General features: G+C 48.0%; 2 protein-coding genes across 2 annotated transcripts; one reads left to right on the forward strand and one right to left on the reverse strand.

Annotated features, from left to right (window-relative positions):
- The first annotated feature begins 2,220 nt into the window (after nucleotides 1-2,220).
- LOC125582366 lies at nucleotides 2,221-3,764 on the forward strand. The gene is made up of 3 exons (XM_048749034.1): nucleotides 2,221-2,460; nucleotides 2,563-3,378; nucleotides 3,630-3,764. The coding sequence occupies exons 1-3, from the start codon at nucleotides 2,221-2,223 to the stop codon at nucleotides 3,762-3,764; spliced, it is 1,191 nt and encodes a 396-aa protein (XP_048604991.1).
- Nucleotides 3,765-19,184: 15,420 nt separating this feature from the next.
- Nucleotides 19,185-20,153, reverse strand: LOC106442619. Its single transcript, XM_013884281.2, has one exon. The coding sequence runs from the start codon at nucleotides 20,151-20,153 to the stop codon at nucleotides 19,185-19,187; it is 969 nt and encodes a 322-aa protein (XP_013739735.2).
- Between the last annotated feature and the right edge of the window lie 3,686 nt (nucleotides 20,154-23,839).

A 23,839-nucleotide genomic window follows, 5' to 3' on the forward strand; every position in this document is an offset into this window, starting at 1 on the left:
CGTACCCTTCAGTAAGGGATCAGCCATTCGTAGTTTGTTGGGGTCAAAATCGGTCACGACGGAATAAATGTCCGAAAGTCCACAGAAAAACCGAATCTCGGTCAAGACTTCAAAAGCCGAGAAATCGAACAGCCGAAACGGATCACCCGGCGAGCTCGACCGTGACACGAGCCAGCTCGCCCGGCGAGTACGGCCGTGTTGCCAGTCGAGTCACCGGCGAGCTTGGCCGTGACACGGGCCAGCTCGCCCGACGAGCATGACAGCACTGCCGGTCGAGTCACCAGCGAGCTCGGCCGTGACACGGGCCAGCTTGCCCAGCGAGCATGGCCGCGTTGCCGGTCGACTCACCGGCGAGCTCGGCCGCGACACGAGCCAGCTCGCTCGACAAGCACGGCCGTGTTGCCGATCGACTCGCCGGCGAGCTCGGCCATGATACGGGCACGGATCAGCTCGCCCCGCGAGCTCGGCCAATTCTCCATGGACCATTCCGAACCCGGTCCCATCCCATAACCATGCATCTTCGTCCGAAGTTTCCGTAACTCAGTCTTCGGGTCCGTGGATACGACACCAATGTTCCGTCTAAAAAACTCGTCGAAAGTATTCGAGAAGTTGGGAAGGTTATGTCTCTCGAATAGTTTCCTATTCTTTGTTGTACAGCAGGTTACGGTTAACTTAACACCAACTGCCTCGGCTATGCGAAGAAACAGGGTTCCGTTGGAAGAACCATGCCTATACCAACGGTTACTTCGCGAGTAAAATCGTAAAAAGGCTTTAGTCTCGATACAGCCCAAAGAGAGTCGGAATTGCGGACAACGGCCCATCTTTCGTCCCAAAAGACTTGAACCCAAAGACTGGTATACCGGTTTATCTCGTCCGCGGGGAGAGATAAATGAAAAATTTCTGAAGATAATCACAAAGAAGTAGGAAATATGGAAAAGCCCGCTTCACGACAAATCCGGCCCGAGAAGAGATAAACCAACCTAAGGAGGAGTATATAAGGAGGACCTAGGACGAAGAGAAAGGGAGGGCATTCTAAGAGCAAACTTAATACTTAGAGGAACTCGACTAGGTTAGAACTTAGGTGGATAGACTAGCGAACATACCAACAGCTCTCGTGGCCTAGGATCTTACTTGTTGTTCACGCTCAAACGCGAATTCGGAAATAAGACCTCTTTGTTCTCTTTTCGCTCTTTTACGATTTATTACTTTCGAATCTTTTATATTGAATGTGTTGTGCGTGGCCCAGCCGATAACCGGAACCTTCAGGGAAGGCTAGACCAGATGAAGGAAATGTTCGCCTCCGCTCAGAAAAAGGCGGACGAACAAGGAAAACTCGTGGCCTCTCTCGCAAAACAGGTCGAAACCGTAACGGCGAAGGCCAGGAGCAAAGCCCCGCGCGGAACCACAAGAGCCCGCAGCGGTAGAAGACTTGATTTCAAAACTCCGGGCAATCGAGCTGCACACGCGGACAAGGCTTCGTCAGGCCAAAACCCTGATGAAATGCTCAGCCAGGTACACAGCCAACTGCCGAGAACCTTCCACCTCCTACCGGGAGAAACAAAGGAGAAGAAATCGAGCGCATCGGCCTGGATATAAACGACCAGTCCGATCACTCGGACGACGGTGCTGACATCCACCCAAGAAGAACGCGAAGCCAGTCTGCTCGGCAGGACGGGTCCTTCAAAAAATCCCATGACCGAGGAAGAAGAAAACCTCTATTGGGTAGAACAGGAGGAGCTGGCCGAAAAGCATGCCAGGATCCACCGCGGCCAACACAGACAAGCTCGCAAGGCTGCCAGAAATCCTGATGAGATCCACGATCTCCGCGAGTACATCGTGAAAACCGCAGCGGAGGTGAAAGCGGTGAAATCACAAATCCACCACGCGACAAGCGCTGCGCCCGAGATCGACAGACTTCTCGAGGAAGCACGCAAAACCCCGTTCACTGCCCGGATTACTGAGACCAACGTCTCGGACCCGGGGAAGATCAAAATTTCCATCTACGATGGCACCACCGACCCAAAAGCGCACCTGCAGTCTTTCCAGATCACGATGGGGAGGTGCAAACTTAAGGAACGCGAACGAGACGCTGGCTACTGCCTCCTGTTCGTCGAAAACCTCAAAGGAGCCGCGCTCGAATGGTTTTCTCGCCTAAAATGAAATTCCATCGGAAGTTTCCGCCAACTTGCTTCAGAGTTTCTCAAGCAGTATTCCATGTTCATGGACAGAGAAACCTCGGACGTCAATCTCTGGTGCCTGTCTCAAAGAGAAGACAAGCCACTTCACGAGTTCATGAACAGATTCAAGCTAGTAAGGGCAAGAGTCACCGGGATCAGCGACAAAGTGGCAATCGATGCTCTGAAGAAAACCCTCTGGTACCGGTCGAAATTCTGGCAATGGGTATCCCTTGAAAAACTGAGAACGATTCAGGATGCTCTTCATAAGGCAACGGACTTCATTGTAATGGAAGAGGAGATGAAAATCTTCTCCCAGAAGTACAACCCGCAGAAGACGCCCACAAAAAAGAAAAGCTCTCGAAACGACAAGTATGTCCACCACGAGGGAGAAGACATCCAAGGCGAGCACAACTACACTATCAATTCCGAACAAGGGAAGACCTCCGGAAACACCTGGTCCAGGAACCAGTATAAGAATAACTCCTACTGCGAGTTCCACCAGACCAAAGGTCATTCCACTACGAACAGCAAAGTTCTCGGCTCAAGGCTAGCCGCAAAACTGCTCGCTGGCGACCTCTCAAAGGTCACTAGCATAAAAGACCTCATCCTGGATTCCGACCGCCCTCCCAGGACTGATAAAGAGTCTCCCGAGAGGGACTCACGCGTAAACCAGTCTCCTGAGAGGGACGCACGCGCAAACCAGTCCTGGCGAAGAAGGCAGGATGACCTTGGAGACAATAATACCTGCCGGAGGATAAACATGATCATCGGAGAATTGCAATTCTACCGCGACTTTGTTTCATCCATCAAGGCCTACGGAAGAAAGGCGGAAACAAGTTCTAACTGGACGACTCGGTCCCTGACCGACAACGCTCCAAACGATAAGATTGTTTTCGAGGAGGAGGAAACCGTCGGACTCGATAAACCTCACTGCGACCCGCTGGTCATCGACTTGGTGATTCGAGAGCTCGAAGTGGGAAGAATCCTCATAGACACAGGCAGCACGGTCATCGTCATTTTCTGCGACCCTCTCTGGAGAATGAACATCAAACTCGGGGAAGTCGTCCCGGAACCAAAACCACTAACCGGTTTTTTGGGCACAACATCAATGACCCTCGGATCGATCAAACTTCCGGTCATGGCAAGGGAAGTCACGAAAATCGTTGACTTTGCCGTAGTCGATAACCCGGCCATCTATAATGTTATCATGGGAACCCCATGGATCAACGCAATGAAGGCGGTACCGTCGACTTACCACCTTAGCATCAAGTTCCCAACACCAAACGGAACAGCAGTAATCTGGGGATGCCAGAAACAATCTAGGCTCTTCTTTTTGGCCGAGCATAGCTACGAAAAACATGGAACACCCTTCCGGTTAGCCAGAAGCGAGTCAAGAAAACTCAGAGTACTCCCGAAGGTTCCACAAGGAGCAATTCGGAATCACTCACCTAGGCAACGGGTCCGGACAGCGACGCGATCCCGGAGTCCATCGCCCTACCAGCGGAAAACCCGACTCACGAAACGGCCGCCGATTTAACTAAAGCCTCAATGGCCGAAGTAACAGAAATGGCCCTATCCAACGAGTAGGAACAACCACAACAACAAAGCCGGACTACGAGATGGCGTGATCCTCGAAAGAGGTACGTAGGCAGCTTGTCCTATTGACAAGTTCAGCTATTCCCCTCTCCGAAAAGGGGGGAGTGGGTACGTATAATCGTATACTCCCACAAAGTTCGGAATATCCAACACATGTACTCGATATTTTCGAAACTTTTCCAATAAAACTCATTTTATTTCGGTCTCCCACAAAGGTCTCCAAATACACATACCTTTCAAGCAGTCCTTGGATGAGAACTAACTTAAACAACATCACTGCGTTCCAATGGTCAAGCAAGACTAAATACATCTTCTCTAAAAGCGAAGATCGTAACTTTCTCACTACAAAGGATATACCTTTCGGAAAAAGAGAGACGTCGTAAATATTTTCGAAAGATATTATCCAAACACACAGTCCGTCCGCGACTCTAAAAAAAAACAAATTGCCCGTCGATTGGCCCCAGCGGACAAACCCAAAATGCTCTCAAAAAAGAACTCGTAGTCTAACCTTTCGTAAAAGTAAAAGTTCTCTTACATCCGACGAGGATACCATAGCGCGCTATACAAGAAATCTGAAATTTTGGTCAACACTCCAGGCGGTCTCTGGAGAGTGCTCGGTTCGTTCCATAAAAGTCATATAAGCCGGCGCCAAGTCTTGGACTTTAAATCGGAAAGAACCAGGTGGAAATCGCCGACAGGCAAAACGAGAGCCGATCAGTCGTCGCACAGCCTTAGAGCCAAAAGTAAACCTAGGCCTTACCCTAAACCTAGTCCTACTGGTCCACTAACATCTCAAGACATGATACGAGATCTTAAAAACATGTCCCATCGTTTATATCTAATACGCTCACGAAACTTCGCGAAACTCCTAAACGTATCCGAACGCCCTCGTTCAGTAAGAGCAAACGAATAAGACGATAAACTAAGAGTTAAGATACGAAGTGACTACTCGCATCTTTCCCTCACACTTGGCAGAAGTATAAACTAAAATGCACAGAATGTCAATAATTCATCATATATATAGAAGCCACAAAAAACGGCTAGGACCCAAAGCCACCAAACGGCCGGTCTCAAACGCATAGTTCACATAGCCTCGCAAGGCCATAACACACAAAAATCAAATACGGCCACACTCGGCCTAGATACATCAAACCTCGAAATAAAACTAAGGGAAATAATCCCAACAATCCTCAAAGCTCGAAGTCGAGGAACCCGGACATGGAATTCCCGAACGAGGTCGCGGGCTGATCCACCTCTCCGTCCGCGACTCCGGCACCTTCATCACCAAAACCGGTTCCCGCTTCCGCCGTGTCCTCCAAAACCTCGATGGAATTCCAAAGCTGTCGGACCCTTACTTTGATCGGAGGAACCAAGGATTCGGCATGGGCACATCCATTCATAAGACACGACACCTCAGCGACCTCGGCAGGAAAAGAGAAGTCCTCGTTCTGCGACTTGTATAGGGTAGCAACCGAGCCATGACACTCGCGAAAATCGCCCATGAAATCTTGAGCATCCTTAAAGCTCTCGAATTCGGTGGCAAACAAAGCAGCCCTCCGCTTCATTTCGGCGACAATCGCTCTCCTTCCTCTCCTCTCCGCACGGACAAGGGCCCGAGAATGGATCTCAGCCTCCGTTCTTCGACATCCTTCCGAAACCGAAAGAGTTCTCTTTCAGCCTCCTCGGCTTTGAAGTGAGAGATACGCGACTCCCGGAAACTTCCGTCGAGCGTCGCATTGAACACCCTCATCCTTTGCACGAACTTAAAATCAGAAAACGATTCACCTTCAATCTTTCGACAAACGATTGTTGGGGTCAAAATCGGTCACGACAGAATCAATGTCTGAAAGTCCGTAAAAATCGGCATCAACGTTTTTACGAAAAATAAATCTCAGAAAAACATTTATTTTTACGAAGAATCTTGCGGAGAAAACACATGCACAAAAAATCGGAGAAAGACGAGAACAAGGTTGCCGTGTAGCAACCAGCGCAAAAGCTGGTTGCTACGTAGCGACCGAGCTCTCACCGAACTTCGTAGCAACCGAGCTCTCACCGAAGCTCGGTCGCTACGAAGCGACCGAGCACGTACACGGCACAGTCGCTACGTAGCGACCAAGCTCTCACCGAAGTTCGGTCGCTACGTAGCGACCGAGCACATACACGGCTCGGTCGCTACGTAGCGACCAAGCACGTACACGGCTCAGTCGTTGCGTAGCGACCGAGCTCTCAGTCGCTATGTAGTGACCGAGCTCTCACCGAAGCTCGGTCGCTACGTAGCCACCAAGCTATCACCGAAGCTCGGTCGCAACGTAGCGACCGAGCACGTACACGGCACAGTCGCTACGTAGCGACCGAGCTCTCACCAAAGTTCGGTCGCTACGTAGCGACCGAGCTCTCCCCGAACCTCGGTAGCTACATAGCGACCGAGCACGTATACATAGCGACCGAGCACGTACACGTAGCGACCGAGCACGTACACAGCTCGGTCACTACGTAGCGACCGAGCACGTACACGGCTCGGTCGCTACGTAGAGACCAATCTCTCACCGAAGCTCGGTCGCTACGTAGCGACCGAGCACGTACACGGCTCAGTCGCTACGTAGCGACCGAGCTCTCACCGAAGCTCGGTCGCTATGTAGCGACCGAGCACGTACACGGCTCGTTCGCTACGTAGCGACCGAGCTCTCCCCAAAGCTCGGTCACTTCATAGAGACCGAGCACGTATACGTAGCGACCGAACTCTCACCGAAGCTCGGTCCCTATGTAGCGACTGAGCACGTACACGGCTCGGTTGCTACGTAGCAACCGAGCTCTCCCCGAAGCTCGGTCGCTGCGTAGCGACCGAGCTCTCACCAAAGCTCATTCGCTACGTAGCGACCGAGTTCTCCTGAAGCTCGGTCGCTACGTAGCGATCGAACACGTACATGGCTCGGTCGCTACGTAGTGACCGAGCATGCACACGACTCGGTTGCTACGTAGAGACCGTGCTTTCCTAAAAATCGATACGACACGAATCCATGCATTCTCCTCTACTATTTAATGCTATCTCCCGAAGACCGTAGCCAACCCATTTCATGTTTCTCGTCATTTGAAGTCATCAATCGAACTTTACGATAAAAACTGCGGAAAGTTCGTTTTTATCGAAAGAAGACGTAATAAACGTTTCGAGTCAAACAACGGCCCAAAGAGACCTAAGACGTGACTCGAAACCCACTTACGATTTCTTAACCAAAAGCCCATAAACCGTAGGACGGTTTATGCTTGGTTCGCAAGGAAAGATAAATGTCAAGTTTCCGCGGATAAATATGAAGTATTCGAAGATAATCGGGAAAAACAGAATATCTCCATTTTTAAGTTATGACGGCTTAAGGGCAGAAGAGGAAAAAGCGTAAACCGACCTAGGAGCGAGTATATAAGGAGTCCTAGGCGAGAAGGCACTGGGGACAGCTTAGAAACTCTGAGGCATTATTCTCGACATGCTCCATTTCCATGACTGGCACCCGATTACCAGACGAACGTGCACAAGCAGTTTGATCTCTTGGTTCACTCTTGAACTACGTTCGGCTTGATCCTCGAAAGGGGTACGTAGGCAGCCTTTCATAAGGTTCAGTCCGAAATCAATCAAAAACCTTTTCTGTAGTTTCTTCATCTTTAGTTATCGAGCTGCGAGTCAACTAGGTTTGAGCTTTTAGGCCGCTTGAACTAGGTAACTCGCTGACAGCCTTTGCGGCCAAAGCTTTTATGATCTCTTGTAATGATCGCAATGCTCTCACGCGGACTAGAAATAAGATCTACTGTTTTCTCTAAACTTGTTTGTTCTCTTTTCATGATTTCCGCATATATTTGGTCACTTGCCGTTGGCTCTCGCAGAGATCCGGGACCTCTGGGAAATTAGGGTTTTCCTAGTTTCCTAATTTAAACGTAAATCGACAATGCGGATTTCGGTTCCCACAGTTTGGCGCTAGAAGGAGGGGGGGGGGGTACGGATTACTCTAACTCATAGCCACAAAACGCTTGATCAAAAAAATGTCTGGAAATGCGAAAGAGAAAATCGCAGTTCGCAACAACGCTGGTAAGGAAACTCCAGCCGCCACTGCGCCTATGTCCAACGCCTATGCAAACGCCACAGTTCTTGAGAAAATCTAAAACCTTGCTGCGACTTTTCGCCACAGGAAGTGCAATGAAACGAGCTCGCGATTTCTCTTTTTAAACATAAAGGGAAACGATCGATCTTATCAAACCCCGTAAGTTTGGCTCATTACCAAAAAAAAGAAATCTCAATGCGTAAGGGTTTTACCAAAACACGTTTTCCGAAAACATTTCGGAAGGGTAAAACTTGTTCTCCCAAAAACCGCAGAAAAGCCCTCGGTTAATCGCGAAAAAAAGAAGCGCAACAAATCAATTACACAGCTCGGTCGCTACGTAGCGACCGAGCAAGCACACGGCTTGGTTGCTACGTAGCGACCAAGCTTAAGCCAAGCTCGGTCGCTACGTAGCGACCGAGCACCCACACAGCTAGTTCGCTAAGTAGCGACCGAGCACGCACACAGCTCGGTCGCTGCGTAGCGACCGAGCACGCACACGGCTCGATCGCTGCGTAGAGCTCAAGCCAACTCTCCACTTGATACGTAGCGACCTGTCAGGCCTAAAAATGGTCCTCCTTTGCGTTATCTTTTGAATCCACATCGCAACGCTTTTCGTTTCGTCTCAATCAGAGTTTCCGTTGAGATATTACGACGAAAACAAGTAGGACTCTTCTTGGCTTGCTTTCACTCGCTACATAGCGACCTGTCAGACCTCCACTTGCTACATAGCGACATGTCAGGCCTCAGAAATGTACTCCTTTGCGTTCTCTTTTGAATCCTCATCGAAACGCTTTTCGTTTCGTCTCAATCGGAGTTTCCGTTTAGATTTTACGTCGAAAACAAGTAAGACTCGTCTAAACTCCTTCGCTTGCTCCTACTCGCCCTTACCTCCATCTTTGTGTTCTCCTTCAAATCTCTATCGAAACGTCTCTTGTTTCGTCTCGATTGGAGTTACCATTGAAACTTTACGATAAAAAAACCCGCAAAGACTAGTTTTCTCGCGTGGATTCAGATTAATCGTACAATACATCAATGGTTAACTTAACACCTTATCCGCCTCAACTATACGATTACGTTGAACCTTTTTATTGACTTCGTATCAGTCAAGTTCGGAAGATAAATGTCAAGTTTCAGAGGATAAACACCAATATCGAAAAAGGCGAACATACACAAGAAGAGGACGGGGAAATGAGCAAGCAAAACTGAGAAAAGACAAAACTGCATCTTCGAGAGAACTAAGGTAATTGCGACTTGAAATTTTTGAAATCAGACTTTGAGTTTTCGTAGGAAATTACTAAGAAATAAAAACGCCTTTGAGACTGCCATAGAACTTTAGGGAACGTAAAACCTAGGTGGATAGTCTAGCGAACTAAGTCTTAGGTGATTTTTCCTGTCTCGATATATTGTCCCATAACTGTTCGTCCAGATCTTGCAAACCGATCTAAACTCTCCGAAAATCGAGAAACGATCGCCACGCATATCGAGCTTGCTTTCTAAGGAGAGAAAAAACTAGAGACATGAACGTCGTCTTAAAACCGATTCATGATTTCCGCATATATTTGGTCACTTGCCGTTGGCTCTCGCAGAGATCCGGGACCTCTGGGAAATTAGGGTTTTCCTAGTTTCCTAAGTTAAACGTAAATCGACAGTGCGAATTTCGGTTCCCACAACGATTACGTCTAATTCCACCTAAAACCGACCATACCACAAGCTAGGACCTAACACCCAGGTCCACTGATCCTAGCTAGCTGGGGGGCTAACAGTTGGGGTCAAAATCGGTAACGACGGAATCGATGTCCGAAAGTCCTCAGAAAAACCGAATCTCGGTTAAGACTTCAAAAGCCGAGAAAACGAACAGCCAAAACGGATCACCTGGCGAGCTCGGCCGCGACACGAGCCAGCTCGCCCGGCGAGCACGACCGCGTTGCCGGCGAGCTCGGCCGTGACACGGGCCAGCTCGCCCAGCGAGCACGACCGCGTTGTCGGTTGAGTCGCCGGCGAGCTCGGCCGTGACACGGGCCAGCTCTCCCAGCGAGCACGACCAAGTTGCCGGTCAACTCGCCCGGCGAGCACGGCCGTGTTGCCGGTCGACTCGCCGGCAAGCTCGGCCATGATGCGGGCCAGCTCTCCGGCGAGCTCGATCGTACCATGGATCAGCTCGCCCGGCAAGTGCGGCCAATTCTCCATGGACCATTCCGAACCCGGTCCCATCCCATAACCATGCATCTTCGTCCGAAGTTTCTGCAACTCAGTCTCCGGGTCCGTGGATACGACACCAATGTTCCCACTAAAAACATCGTCGAAAGTATTCGGGAAGTTGGGAAGGTTATGTCTCTCGAACAGTTTCCTATTCTTCGTAGTAGAGCAGGTTACGGTTAACTTAACACCAACTGCCTCGGCTATGCGAAGAAACAGGGTTTCTTTGGAAGAACCATGCCTATACCAACGGCTACTTCGCGAGTAAAATCGTAAAAACGCTTAAGTCTCGATACGACCCAAAGAGGGTCCAAATTGCGGACAACGGCCCATCTTTGGTCCCAAAAGACTTGAACCCAAAGACTGGTATGACGGTTTATCTCGTCCGCGGGGAGAGATAAATGTCAAATTTCCGAAGATAATCACAAAGAAGAAGGAAATATGGAAAAGCCCGCTTCACGGCAAATCCGGCCCTAGAAGAGATAAACCAACCTATGGAGGAGTATATAAGGAGGACCTAGGACGAAGAGAAAGGGAGGGCATTCTAAGAGCAAACTTAATACTTAGAGAAATTTAGGTAATTTTCCATTTTTTACTACTGAGCTGCGAGTCGACTAGGTTAGAACTTAGGTGGCTAGACTTGCGAACATACCGACAGCTCTCGTGGCCTACGATCTTACATGTTGTTCACGCTCAAACGCGAATTCGGAAATACGACCTCTTTGTTCTCTTTTCGCTCTTCTACGATTTATTACTTTCGAATCTTTCATATTGATTGTGTTGTGCGTGGCCCAGCAGATAACCGGGACCTTCAGGGAAGGCTAGGTTAACTTGGCTTTCCTTCGATTAACAAAACTCGACGGTGTGAACATTGGTTCCCACATAGTTCATGTATATGGAGGCGCGTAGCCTAGATGGGCACGTAGCCTTGGGAGCACGTGGCTCTAGTGGGCACATGGCCTAATGGGCACGTAGCCTTGGGAGCACCTAGCTCTGTGGGCGCGAGGCCTTGGGAGCGCGTAGCTTTAAAGGGCGGGAGGCCTTGGGATCATGTAGCTCTGGGAGCGCGTAGCTCTGTGGGCGCGAGGCCTTGGGAGAGCGTAGCTCTAAAGGGCGCGAGGCCTTGGGAGCACGTAGCTCTAAAGGTGATAGATGTCATCTGTTCTAGGGGGCGCATGGCCGGAACAGATGGTAGACCCGTCGATATGCTACAGTGAGCATGATGTGTCGATGTGCTTCAGTGAGCATGGAGGGACCCTGCTGATGAGCTGGAGATCGTGGCTTGAACCAAGATGGAGAGTTGTAGACGTGCAGCAGTGAGCATATAACTTCATTTTGTTGATAGTAATCGCCGGGATCAGCCTGTCATAGGCGTGTCGAAGAAGAAGGTCTTCTAGGTGTTGAGTATTGTCTTGGCGGCTATCGAGTTGATGATCTCTGGTCTTGGACGTCTCAGACCCCCTTCTTTAGGTTTAGAAACCTATATTTATAGTGGAGGTCGTGCCTCTCTCTTAGGATTTTGAAATATTCATTATATCCTTAGATAATAGAATATTTCCCTTTTTCTTAAGAGATGTCATATGTATTGGAATACTTCCTCTTTCTCTCGAATCTAAGGAGACACCTTCTTGCCTAAGCTGGTTACCTTAAATTGAAGATTTCCATTTATCCTAAGGAAGGATAAATCACTCTGCCTGGACGCCGGAAGCCGGCGTCAGGACCCAGACCAGGGGGCAGGGACCTGGAAGCCGGATGCAGAGACCCGGAAGCTAGAGGCGGGAACCTGGAAGCCGGAAGCTGGAGAAATCTCTTCATGGAATATTTTTCCCCAACAGTTCTTCATCTAGTTACTCTTAAAGCTAAGTTTAGGATTGATCACCTTTTAAACTTAGATCTTAAGATTAACTGAGATCAAGCCATTGCTTGACTCATTACCTGAAAATAAACTAGTATGATCTAACTGACTAGATACAAACGAGAGTTGATATAGTAAGTTAGAGAATATAAATCAAACCTGTCCGTTAAGCTTTCTGGAAGAAGCATCAATCAACGCAGCGATAGTTCTGTCGATCGATATTTTGAAAGGTGTATCGATCGATATTCAAAACGAATCATCGAGCGGCACTTTCTCGCGATTAACACACGATAGTTGAAATCCGAGATCCAGATTAGATAATCAAATTGATTATATCTGACTTTGAATTCAAGAACAATTAATATCAATAAATCCCTAAAACCCAAATTAAGTTATTTACTTATCACACCTGAGAATATACCTGAATCTAGCTATTCACCCAATTGTTAACAACCTCAAATCAAACCAATCGAGCAATTACTTTGCTCACCAATTCATTTACTGCTTTTAAACCTATTAACCCATTAATCTAGCTTTAATTCAAAGACTATAAATCTATTGTGTAATCCTAGAGTCTATGTGGATTCGATCCTTAAGTACTACATCTGAACCTCTTATTTGAGAGAGTAATTCACTCCATAGGGTAATTTGAGAGATATCAGGAGGTCGAAAAGATGTTCTCGACTTTCAAAAAGAAGTCGGAATAACGGGACAAGATCATGAGTTCTCTCCCTAAACAAGTCTAAAACCTAACAGCAAGAACCAGGGCCGTTCTTTTGCGCAGAACTACCTGAGTCCGTGGAAGAAGACTCGATTTCACAACTCCTTCTGACCGGTCTGGCAACGCGCAGGGTAAAACGTTCGGGCAAAACCCCGACAAAATCACTCCTATGCCAACACGGAAAAACCCGGGAGATCTTCCAACTATCGTGGAAGACAAGGAGGAAGGAGAAATCGGGCGCGTCGATGTGGATTCTAGCAGTCAGTCCGAACCTACGGATGAAGACGCAGACGTGCATCCACGTCGTATGAGGAACCGTGCGCCTCAAAACGACTCCCAGTTCGATAACCCTATGGCCGAAGAAAAAGAATCTATCTTCTGGGACAAACAAGAAGAACTGGCCGAGGAGAAGACTCGAAACACTCGCAGCAAACACCGACAAGGTCGGAAATCTGCGAGCGTGAAATCCCAGATCCGTGATCTTCGCGATCATCTCATGAAAACGGTTGCGGAAGTTAGTGCGGTGAAATCTCGGATTCACCACGCTACTAGCACCGCGCCCGAGATTGATCTGCGGCTCGAGGAATCTCGAAAAACACCCTTCATTACCCGCATCATCGGAACTAGGGTTTTGGATCCTGGAAAGATCAAGGTAACACCCTACGACGGTAGAACGGATCCCAGGGCAAACCTATAGGCCTTTCAGATTGCGATGGGGAGAGCCAAATTCAGAGAAAGCGAAAGAGATGCCGGCGAATGCCGCCTCTTCGTCGAAAACCTCCGAGGAGCAACACTCGAATGGTTTTCTCGCCTGAGGAGAAATTCCATCCGAAGTTTTTGCCAACTCGCCTCGGAGTTTCTCATCCAGTACTCTATCTTCATAGATCGGGAAACCTCTGATGTAGATCTCTTGAGCATGTCCCCTGAAGAGGACGAATCTCTACGCGACTTCATAAAATGGTTTAAAACCGCCATGGCTAGAGTCAGCGGAATAAGCGACAAAGTAGCAGTAGACGCGCTCCGAAAGACGGAATGGTACAAGTCAAATTTCAGGAAGTGTATAACTTTGGTTTAAGCCGCGTACGATCCAAGACGCGCTCCATAAAGCCACGGACTCCATAATCATCGAAGAAGAGACAAAAGTCTTGTCATAAAAGTGGAGGCTGACGAAGACATCGTCAAAGGATCCGGGGTCGGATCAGAAGTCTAGAAAGAAAAACCCTCGGAACGACAAAAATGTCCATCACGGGAAAGAAGAGACCCAGGGAGCACATAACTACGCCATCAACTCCGAGCAAGGCCTGACGACGGGTAATACATGGACCTGAAATCCGAATTATGACAAGAACGCCTTCTGCAACTTTCACCAGGCCCGCGACCACTCGACCGTAAACTGCAAAGTTCTCGGTGCTAGGTTGGCTGCAAAGCTGCTCGTGGGAGAACTCGCCGAAGTGTCTAGCGTAAAAGATCTCGTCCACAATTCAGACCGCCCTCCGGGAAACGATAAGGCCCCTCAAACGGAGAACTCTCTCCAGGGGAACCAATCGGAGAAATGCGTGAGAGAGGGTAGGACGAGAAGGGCAACGACTATAGTCGCCGCAGAGTTAATATGATCATCGGAGGATCGTAAAACTGCAGCGATACTGTAAGGGAATTTTGGTGTAGGCTCTTTTAGAGTACCACAGAACGATGGATAAGCTGGTTTCTATTAAGTGTTTGTGTATGTTTCGTGGGGATTTAGTAAGAAAAGGAAGATATAAGCTTGAAGAGACTTTTATTAGATAGAACAAGCTAGAACAAGTGAGGTTACAAGTTATTAGGTAAGAACCCTAATTCTAGCCGTCTAGTTCTAATCTCTAGGCCTTGGAGAAGTCGATCCCTTGTTTCAGGGATTTAGGAGCTCTTATATAGTCGTCTTGAAGTCGGTTTGTTTTTAGGTTAAACTCTTCCATATTCGGATATATGGAAGGTTCTCCTCGTCGGAAGTCTTCCATTTCTTGGAAGGGAGGTCGGTCCCTGGGACCGATCCCAGGGTTCCTTTTTAGCAGGGACCTGGAGCGTTCCTTTATCGGAGACCCGGGGCCTGGGTCTTGCCTGGAGGTTGGAGGAAATGATACCAGTGTATTTTTCCCAACAGTTTGCCCCTTATTTCTTGATTTCGTCACCGAAGTCGGGGAATAACCTGTGCACTCAAGTCAACCGGGGTTGCTCATTCTCAGCACGCTCCCCTTAGGCAGGACTCCGCTCCATCGGTCTCGCTCTCCTGTATTCCATTCAAGCCGGAGCTCATTCTGAAACCAGGTGAGGATCGGTTCCTCCTTTTTTAGCCGGAGCTTGATAGTAGCTTCTTGAATTTTCTGAAGGTGATGAGGCTGGAGAGAGTTCTTGTTGGAGAGAACCGGAGTCTTTTTGGCTGGGATCTTTTTAACCGGAAAAAGGTAGGAGCATGATCTTTAGGGTAGATGAATTACGTTTTTCCTTCATGGATCGGATTTCCTTTGTTCTAGGCCGGTCGCTCTTTGTTAAGGATTCTCTAGGAGATTTGTAAATATTCGATTTCCTTTTCCCGGTCTTTAAAAAGGAAAGGGTTAGGCGTATATTTAGGATCCATGACGCTTCTCACCAGATCATCCCTTATTTAAGAATGATGAATTCTGATTTACCCTCTCTTCCGGCCTCCCTCGTAGGTGGTCGCGTAAGGCCTCGTTGCCTATTTGCTGACCCCTTTTCATCACCTGCTGCTGTTCACGGAGATGTCCCCGAGGCTGATAACGAGGAGAACCCGAGATCACCCTCGAAGCAACATTGCTCTTATGTTCTTGATGACGGCCCATGCTCTGAGATCCAGGAGGAGAATCTGATGGCCATCCGGAGGAGATATGCAATTCATTCTTCGGTACTGATGAGGAGTCCCTCTGAGTTTGAACACGCTGCTGACGAGGGACCAAACGAGATGGCAGTCTTTGAGGCATACTTTGTGGCAGGTTTTCGGGGGATCTTTCCGTCACTCGTGGCTGAGATATCGTCGTTCTTTGGTTTCTGCCCCTTCTCAGCTTACTCCCTTATCCTGGAGGACTTTGATGTCGATCCAAGTACTTGGGGAGCTCTATGGCCTTGACATCGTGATACATGAGGTTCTGTATTCCTACTACTTTGCCCCGTTGATGATCATGCCCGGATTCTATCATCTTCAACCCCGCGATGGCACCCCTTTGGTCGAGGAGCCTTCAAGAGGTACCAGGGGTAACTACCCCTTTGGGAATAACTGAAACAGCCGATACGCGTTTATGAAGATTCAGGAACCCTTCTTTTACCCTACGTTCAAGCGTACCGTCGGTAAGTCTTGTCTTATGTATTTCATTCTCCTGCGGTTGTTGATTTGCCGATGATTGGTTTTGTTTTTAGATGTGGCTCATCTGGTGTCCTTCCTTTGGGAAGCAGTGGCGAAACATGTGCTAGCGATTTCTCGGTGTTTCCGTAGAGTGTCATTCCTGTTGAGTAAGGAAGTCTTGCGCCACAGCCGTCTTTGGGGTAAGTTCTTGCTTCTTAGTCCTTGCTTGGTAGGGTTTCGTCTTCTTACTCTTCTATTCTTTAGGGAATATTGCGAGACTCCCTGCTTTGGTTCTTTACGACGAGTATCAACAGGCTGGGACGCGCAGAAGGCGTTCTTTCTACACTCCTCCACCTCGTTTGGCTAGAGCAACGCCGACGACTTCTAGGATTAGATCAGACTCAGTCGGGACCCCGACTGGAGGGGTTCCGCTAATGGTCATTCAGCAGAGGCTGCTCATCGAGCTATTCCTTCTCCGTAATCGGGTGCGAGATATGGCGGCTCAGCATGACTTATTGATTTGGTAGGTGAGAGCTTTGGCTAGATGGGAGCTTATGAAGGAATGGTTGGAAGGAAGGACGGAGCACTGGGATCCCGAGGAAGAATATCGTCAGTATCTACTTTGGTCTGAGGGATTGGGTCGCCATTCTGGAGGGTTTTCCCAAGTCAACTTGAGGTCCGTTGCGGAGTCTCGAGTCTCAGCTGGTCCGCCTTTCTAGATGCTTTTTGTCGAACCTGTTTTTCTTTGACTAATGGCTTCATGTTGCCTTTCTTGATTCTCTTTGGAACAATGATTTTTCGTAATGAATTCCTTTTCCCTGCAAGCTTTGTTTCTCGTTCTCGTGAGAGTTTGGGATTCCAAGATCGGAATCTTAGCTCTGACCATATAGGATTCGGAGGTCTTTATGGGGACCCTGAGGTCATTGGCCTATAGGCTATATATATCGTTTATAGATTTTGGTTCTCGGGCTTTGAGGCCGTTTAAAAACTTCTATACTGAGGATCCTGAGATCATAGTTGGGCCCGAGGGTTATAAAGAACCTGGAGGTTTAAAATCATTTCAGGGCCCGAAGACTGCTTGGGGACTCGAAGGTTTTCAATAACCCGGGGGTTCTGAATTATTAGTTTTTAGGGACCGTATTCTGCCTGCCTAGGTGAGGCCGCTACCGATACCTGATGGGATTTCGCATTCTGCCGCTCGGAAGCTGGCCACTATTAAGTTCCCGCGCTGCATGCTGCTTCTGCAGGAAGCCACTATCAGACTTAGAGGGTGCTGGTATGGGTGAAAACCCAAGTGCTAGGCTTACGCTGCTTTCCACGTCTGGAGAAACAGGATATCATAGGGTGCTCCCGGATTTTTGCACTTTTGCTCCCTGTTATCACAGTACTTTTGCAATTATACCTTGTGTCTTCTGTATTATTTAGCACGTAGCTTTTTAATACAGGTGCCTTTAACGTTTGGGTATTTACTTAGTTTGGGACCCCGATATGCCTGAGGCTATACATGGGTTTTTAGGAAGTATTGACGGCATACTCGGGCTTGCGCAGACCCATTCCTACCTTATGTCTCATACCAGTTTTATTTTTTGTGTGGTCGTACCACTTTTTCATTGAGGGTTGGCCATGATCGGAGGTCGCTTGGACCTGATCCAGCTCGTTTACCCCTTTAAGTATTATTCCTACTACTCTTTTATAGTCGAAACTATTTTATTGCATAAGCTGTGTCCGGAGACGTTTCAGCGTTCATAGGAGTAGGAAAACATAATGCTTAAATAATAAATAAGTAATAAAAATGATGGTCCGGAGACCGTACAAGACATAAGCTTCCGAGGTACCCCGGTGGTTAGGCCATATTTTACCTTTGTTATGTAGCCCGTAGGCTCTGTTTCGCTGTTGGGAGGAGTGCCCCTGCTGGAGGATTCCTCTTTCCTGCTGCGGTCCCTGGCGGCACTCCGTGGTCGGGACCAGTCCCCTGGGTTCTGTGGACCCTTTTGTCGCTTTCCTCCTGGGAGGTGGACTTCATGCTGGTTTGTTGAGGATTAAATGAGTGCTGCCTTGGCGCGTCATCCCTCCCTCCATTGCTGGATACTGCTTCTCCCTTGGGCCCGGGGACCGTGACCGAGATTTGTCTCGTGCCCCAGCTTCTGTAGGTTTTCTTGTTATTGGGGATCCGCTGTCAGTGTTTCGTGGTGATGAAGATTTTCACCACGGCCATGAGATGTGTAGTCGCATTCATCCACCGGAGCGACCAGATTTGAAAAATTCTGGCTTGGCTAGGTATCTCCGTTCTTTGTTGGCAGGGTACCCTCTGCCCCAGATCCGTCCGGTATGATTTCATAGGAGGTCTCCTCACGGTGTTCATGCCCCGCTTTTTCATTTGCGAGACCATTGGTTGATAGCTGATGAGATCCTTGGTGGGCTAATCTATGCGGGGTGGAGGACGAGGATCTTACGAGATCCATGTATTATGAGCAGGTACAGCTTTTGAGGACCTCGAATGAGACCATGCGAAGTGGTCGATATAGGTCCTCAGGGGGTCCTTCACATGATTCGGGGTCCGCGTCCTCTGAACCGATCGCCATTCACATGTCTTCTTGACCTCTGGTCCCTGAGTTCGCGGGACCTGAGGTGTCTTCTGTAATTGCTATAAGACCTTGGTCTTTCCCTTTAAGGTAGTTTGGTAGAAGGATCGAGAGTTCGCCTTATCTCCTTTGATTATTGTGATGCCCCAGGGTGTAGGGAACTTCACCATTTGATGGAGGGTTGAAGGGACTGCTCCCATGTCATGAATCCATGGTCGTCCTAGGATCATGTTGTAGACATGTTGATCCCTTCAGCGTATACTGGGAGAGTGACCTCTCCGGCTGTTTGCTTGACTTTACCGCTGAATCCGATGAGTGGAGTTTTTTGCGCGTCAGGTACTCTTCTCCTGCCCTAGGTCCTGGTACACAGTCTGGAAGATGATGTTGTTGGAGCTACCGTTGTCCACTAGTATTCTTTTCACCAAGCAGTTTGCTACAGTGAGTGAGATAACCACAGCATCATGGTGGGGAGCCAGGATCCTCTCCTGTTCCTTGGCTGTGAAGCTTATTTCGTCGGTTCCTTGGAGCAAGCGCTTTGGTTTTGTCGTCTCTAGACCGTGCTTGGCGTTGCAGATGCTTTCCTTGGCAGCTGCGTAACTCAAGCCATTTATCTCCGAGCCTCCCGATATGACATGGATCACTCAGTCCTGGCAAAGTGGCGAGGCGGGTATAGCTCCAGTGGATTTTACCGACACCTCTTTACTTAGATGGTTCCTGGCTTTCTCTGAGAGGAATTCCCGGAGATGCCCCTTTTGGAGTAGTTCCTTGACCTCGATCCTTAGAGCGACGCAGTCTTCAGTTTTGTGACCGTGGTCGCGATGGAAGTCGCACCAGAGGCCAGGGTTCTGGAACGAGTCAGGTGCCTTCATCTTTTGAGGCCACTTGACCTGTTGGCCCATTTGCCTCAAGATGTTGACTAGCCTCGGGGTGGATATCGATAGATGGGAGATGTCGGGCCAAGTGGATACCGACATTCCTTCTTCCTTTTTCAGGGGTCGGCATTGAAACCTGCACCGGTTTCTATTCCTGGAGTCCTTGGTCGCCCTTTGGGAGGATTTTTCATCCCGATTTTCTTGATTCGATCGGGCCGACTTTTTGTCCTGCTTCGGCTGGGCTTTAGCGCGGCTAGCGACGTCTTCTTTCCACTTCACTTGCGCCCAGGCTCGGGATAACACGTCTTCCATGGTCTTGCAGGGATACATGGTTAATTCTTTGTAGAGGCCCCCGTCTGGAAGCAGGCCCCTTTTGAAGGCAGAGATCGCGGTAGGGATGCTGCATTCGGGAACTGTCACCTTCTCTTGGTTGAAGCGGGCTATGTAGTCTCGCAAGGGTTCTACCCGATGCTGAAGAATCTCGTAGAGACCGTCTGAAGTCTTCTCCAGGCTCCTACTACTCGCGAATTGTTCCACAAACTTGTCGCTGAGGCTCGCGAAAGAGGATATGGACCTGGTGGGTAGGTTGATGAACCATTGTAAGGAAGGTCCGATCAGAGTGGAGCCAAAACCTTTACACATTGTAGCTTCGCGAGACTCTTTTGGTAGTGCAACAGCGAGCATCCGCTGCTTGTACTGAGCGATATGATCGTCGGGGTCGCCTGTACCGTCGTACATCTTTATGCTGGGGAAGGAAAACATTCTAGGCATCTCGACAAAGGCGATTGCTTCCACGAAGGGGGTATCGGCGTAGGAGTCCGGGTTACTCCTTCGGATTGGGGGGGGCTACTCCTGGTAGGCGTTCCACCATGGACTGCAGGGCATCGAATCTCTTGGAGAACATCTGCTCGAGGTAGGCGGTCATGGGGGACTCTGTCGCTGTTATTTTCTCAGGTGTCTCCTTATTGTATTCTGGTTCGGAATCACTCTCCTCCACGTTGTGGAATCGAGGATTCTCAGCTCCTTCAAGCGTTGCCTCGGCTACACCTGACTCAGGAGCTGGATCGGTCGCACCTTCTCCAGAGTTTGGAGTGTTTAGATTCCCCATGGGATGAACCTGGGTGTTGAAACAACGCTTCGTATTGCGGGCTTGGTTTTGATCTCGGAGGACCGTATTCTCCGACTGCAACTGGCTGAGCTTCTCGGCACTTTGCTCCAGCTGTTTGGAGTGTTCGTCAAGTTTCTCCTTTAGACTCTGGACTTTTGAAGAGAGGTTGGGGTTTCCCCGGTTGCTTCCCGAGTTCGAATCATCTCGGTTATTTGGTTCTGCATGCCGTCAATTTGCTTCTGGAGTTCAGCTACTCTTTGAGCGTCATCAGATGGCTCGTTATGCTAGTCCACCGTCATCGTCACGTAGTTTGATGACTCCCCTCCTTCTAGCGCCAAACTGTTAGGGGATTTTTGTGTAGGCTATTTTAAAGTACCATAGAACGATGGATAAGCTGGGTTCTATTAAGTGTTTGACTATTTTTCGTGGGGGTTTAGTAAGATAACGAAGATATAGGCTTGAAGAGACTTTTATTAGATAGAACAAGCAAGAACAAGCGAGGTTACAAGGTATTAGGTAAGATCCCTAATTCTAGCCGTCTAGTTCTAATCTCTAACCCTTGGAGAAGTCGATCCCTCGCTACAGGGATTTTGGAGCTCTAATATAGTAGTCTTGAAGTTGGTTTGGTTTAGGTTAAACTCTTGCATATTCGGAAATATGGAAGGTTCTCCTTGTCGGAAGTCTTCCATTTCTTGGAAGGGAGGTCGTTCCCTGGGACCGATCCCATGGTTCCTTTTTAGCGGGGACCTGAAGCGTTCTTTTATCGGGGACCCAGAGCATGGGTCCTGTCTGGAGGCTGGAGGAAAAGATACCGGGGTATTTTCCCCAACAGATAACATCTCTGCCATCAAAGCATATCAGCGTCAGGCCGAGACGAGCACAAATTCGCTAAATTTGTCCGCGCCAAATGATTTCTATGAAGAAGAGGCCGGCAGAATCGACAACCCCCATTGCGATCCACTCGTGATCGATCTCTTGATAAGAGATCTTGAGGTCGCAAGGGTTCTCATTGCCACAGGTAGCACGGTCAATGTCATCTTCCGCGATACTCTCAAGAGGATGAACGTCGAGCTAGGAGAAGTCGTATCATCGCTCAAGCCACTGACCAGTTTCGAGGGCACGAAGATTGTCGACTTCACGGTCGTCGACCACCCGGCTATTTACAGCATCATGGGCACGCCTTGGCTAAACGCCATGAAGGCGGTCCCATCGACTTATCACTTAAGCATCAAATTCCCGACCCATATTGGAATTGCCGCAATCTGGGATGCCAGACACAGTCAAGGCGTTGCTTCCTGGCCGAACACAAGCCAGAGAAAATCACTACCACCGCAATGTTGAAACCCAAACGGGCGAAGCTACTCATGCACTAATTGAAAACGCTTCGGAAAAAGACGGTCCATAATCGTTGACTCAAACAACGGCCAGGAAACAACCAGTTTTGGATCCCATCGTTTCAACCCAACCGGAGGAGAAAAAAACGGTAGAAGACGTCGGTCCTGCAACTAAGGTAATCGACGTAAATGCGATAGCCGAGTAAACACACTCGCACAAACAGCAGAACTACGAGATGGCTTGATCCCCGAAAGGGGTACGTAGGCAGCTCGTCGAAGGACGAGTTCAGCTATCCCCCCTCTTCAAAAAGGGGGGGGGGGGAGGAGTGGGTACATATATGAATACTCGTATATTCCCGCATTCTAAAATATTTGCCTTGTACTCAATAGTTTTGAAACTTTTTCGGCAATAAAAGACTTCGTTCGAATTTCTCTCATCTTGTGAAACGTCTTGTTATATTTTCGGAAAACATCTGTATACGAGCAAAACGATTATCGTTCGAACCCGGAAAAATGGAATCTTACGAAAAATCGTCCTACATCAAAACGGATCAACTCCACACTAGCTTATCCAACAAAGAAACTTCGTCTCATCGACTAAGGCACCCCCGTAATCAATAGATTCCGCCGACCATGACTCTCTCACAAAAAAAGTCTCGGTCGTATTGATAGACCATGGATTTGACCCACTTTTACCCATGGTTTATAAGTGTTTAACTGTTAATTATTATATTATAGAGTCTATTTAGTATATTTATAGGATCAGGAATGATGTGGAGATAAGTGATGATTTTGGAGCATTTTGGAGATATTTGGAGTAAGCACCCGAGATGACCATCGGTCGATATTGAAGAGGAATAATTGATCGATGTTCACATCCTGACATCGATCGACAGCGAAGCGCGCAGAAAGCCCGTTTGGTCACAGCCGACTTGAAGCCCAAATCTTCACCAATTTACAAGATTACCCCTGACGAGTTTTAACCTAATTATATAAGCTTTGCCAACATGTTAGAGGAAAAGTGTGCTTTTCTTGTTATACTATTTTCACAGAAAAGGTTTTCTAGGATTTTGATAGATTGGAGAGAAGATTCAAAGTTATATTTGTGATTGGAACTCCATTGATATTTATTTACTATTCTAATGCAGTTTTCATACCTTATTGTTGTTATGAATTGCTTGGTCATGTCTGAGTAGTTCTCCTGTTAGATTTTAGGGTTTAAATAGGTTATGAGGGATTAGCCCCAACTATAGACTGTTAAGTTGTGATATTAATCATTTGGATTGTCATTAATGCCTGATTCTAGATTAGCTACCTAGAACTTGCCCTAAGATTGTTAGATATAAGCGATAGCTTTAATCTCATCCTGAAACCATTCTAATTGAGCTAAGTTCTTGCTAGAGTAAGGAGAGAGCTGATCTAGTGAGCTTAGTGAGCACATTCAACCCCGTGCATTAACGCTTGACCAATAGGGTCGATCGATATTCAAATAGAATAATTGGTCGACGTTTCGAATTATGCATCGATCGATATTCATATAGAATCATCGATCGACACTGGTCAATAGACGAACCAAGAAAGTGAGAGCCTAGTGGTTCGTTTATAAGTGTTGAGCTCTACAATATCATGCATGCAACTTGTTAGGCATCTATAGGATTATAATTCCATATTTCCTGAATAAAAACCCTAAGTCTAGCTATTTCCTTTTTAAGCACCAAAAAAAACCTCAACCAATCAATCGAGCAATTACTTGCTCAAACAACTGCAACTTTACATTTAAATCATTAAACCATCTTACTTAACAAATCCAATTTGATTTATTAGGTTCCCTAGTGTTAGGGGATTTTTGCGTAGGATCTTTGTGAGTACCACAGAACGATGGAAAAGGCTTAATATTTGTATTGATTTTGTATGAGTTTGAGAGAAATAGACTTGAAGAGATGTTTTATTGAGTAAACAAGCTAGGATTACAATGATTTGAG

The sequence above is a fragment of the Brassica napus genome, chromosome C2 (assembly GCF_020379485.1).
Source record: "Brassica napus cultivar Da-Ae chromosome C2, Da-Ae, whole genome shotgun sequence".
Lineage (NCBI taxonomy): Eukaryota > Viridiplantae > Streptophyta > Magnoliopsida > Brassicales > Brassicaceae > Brassica > Brassica napus.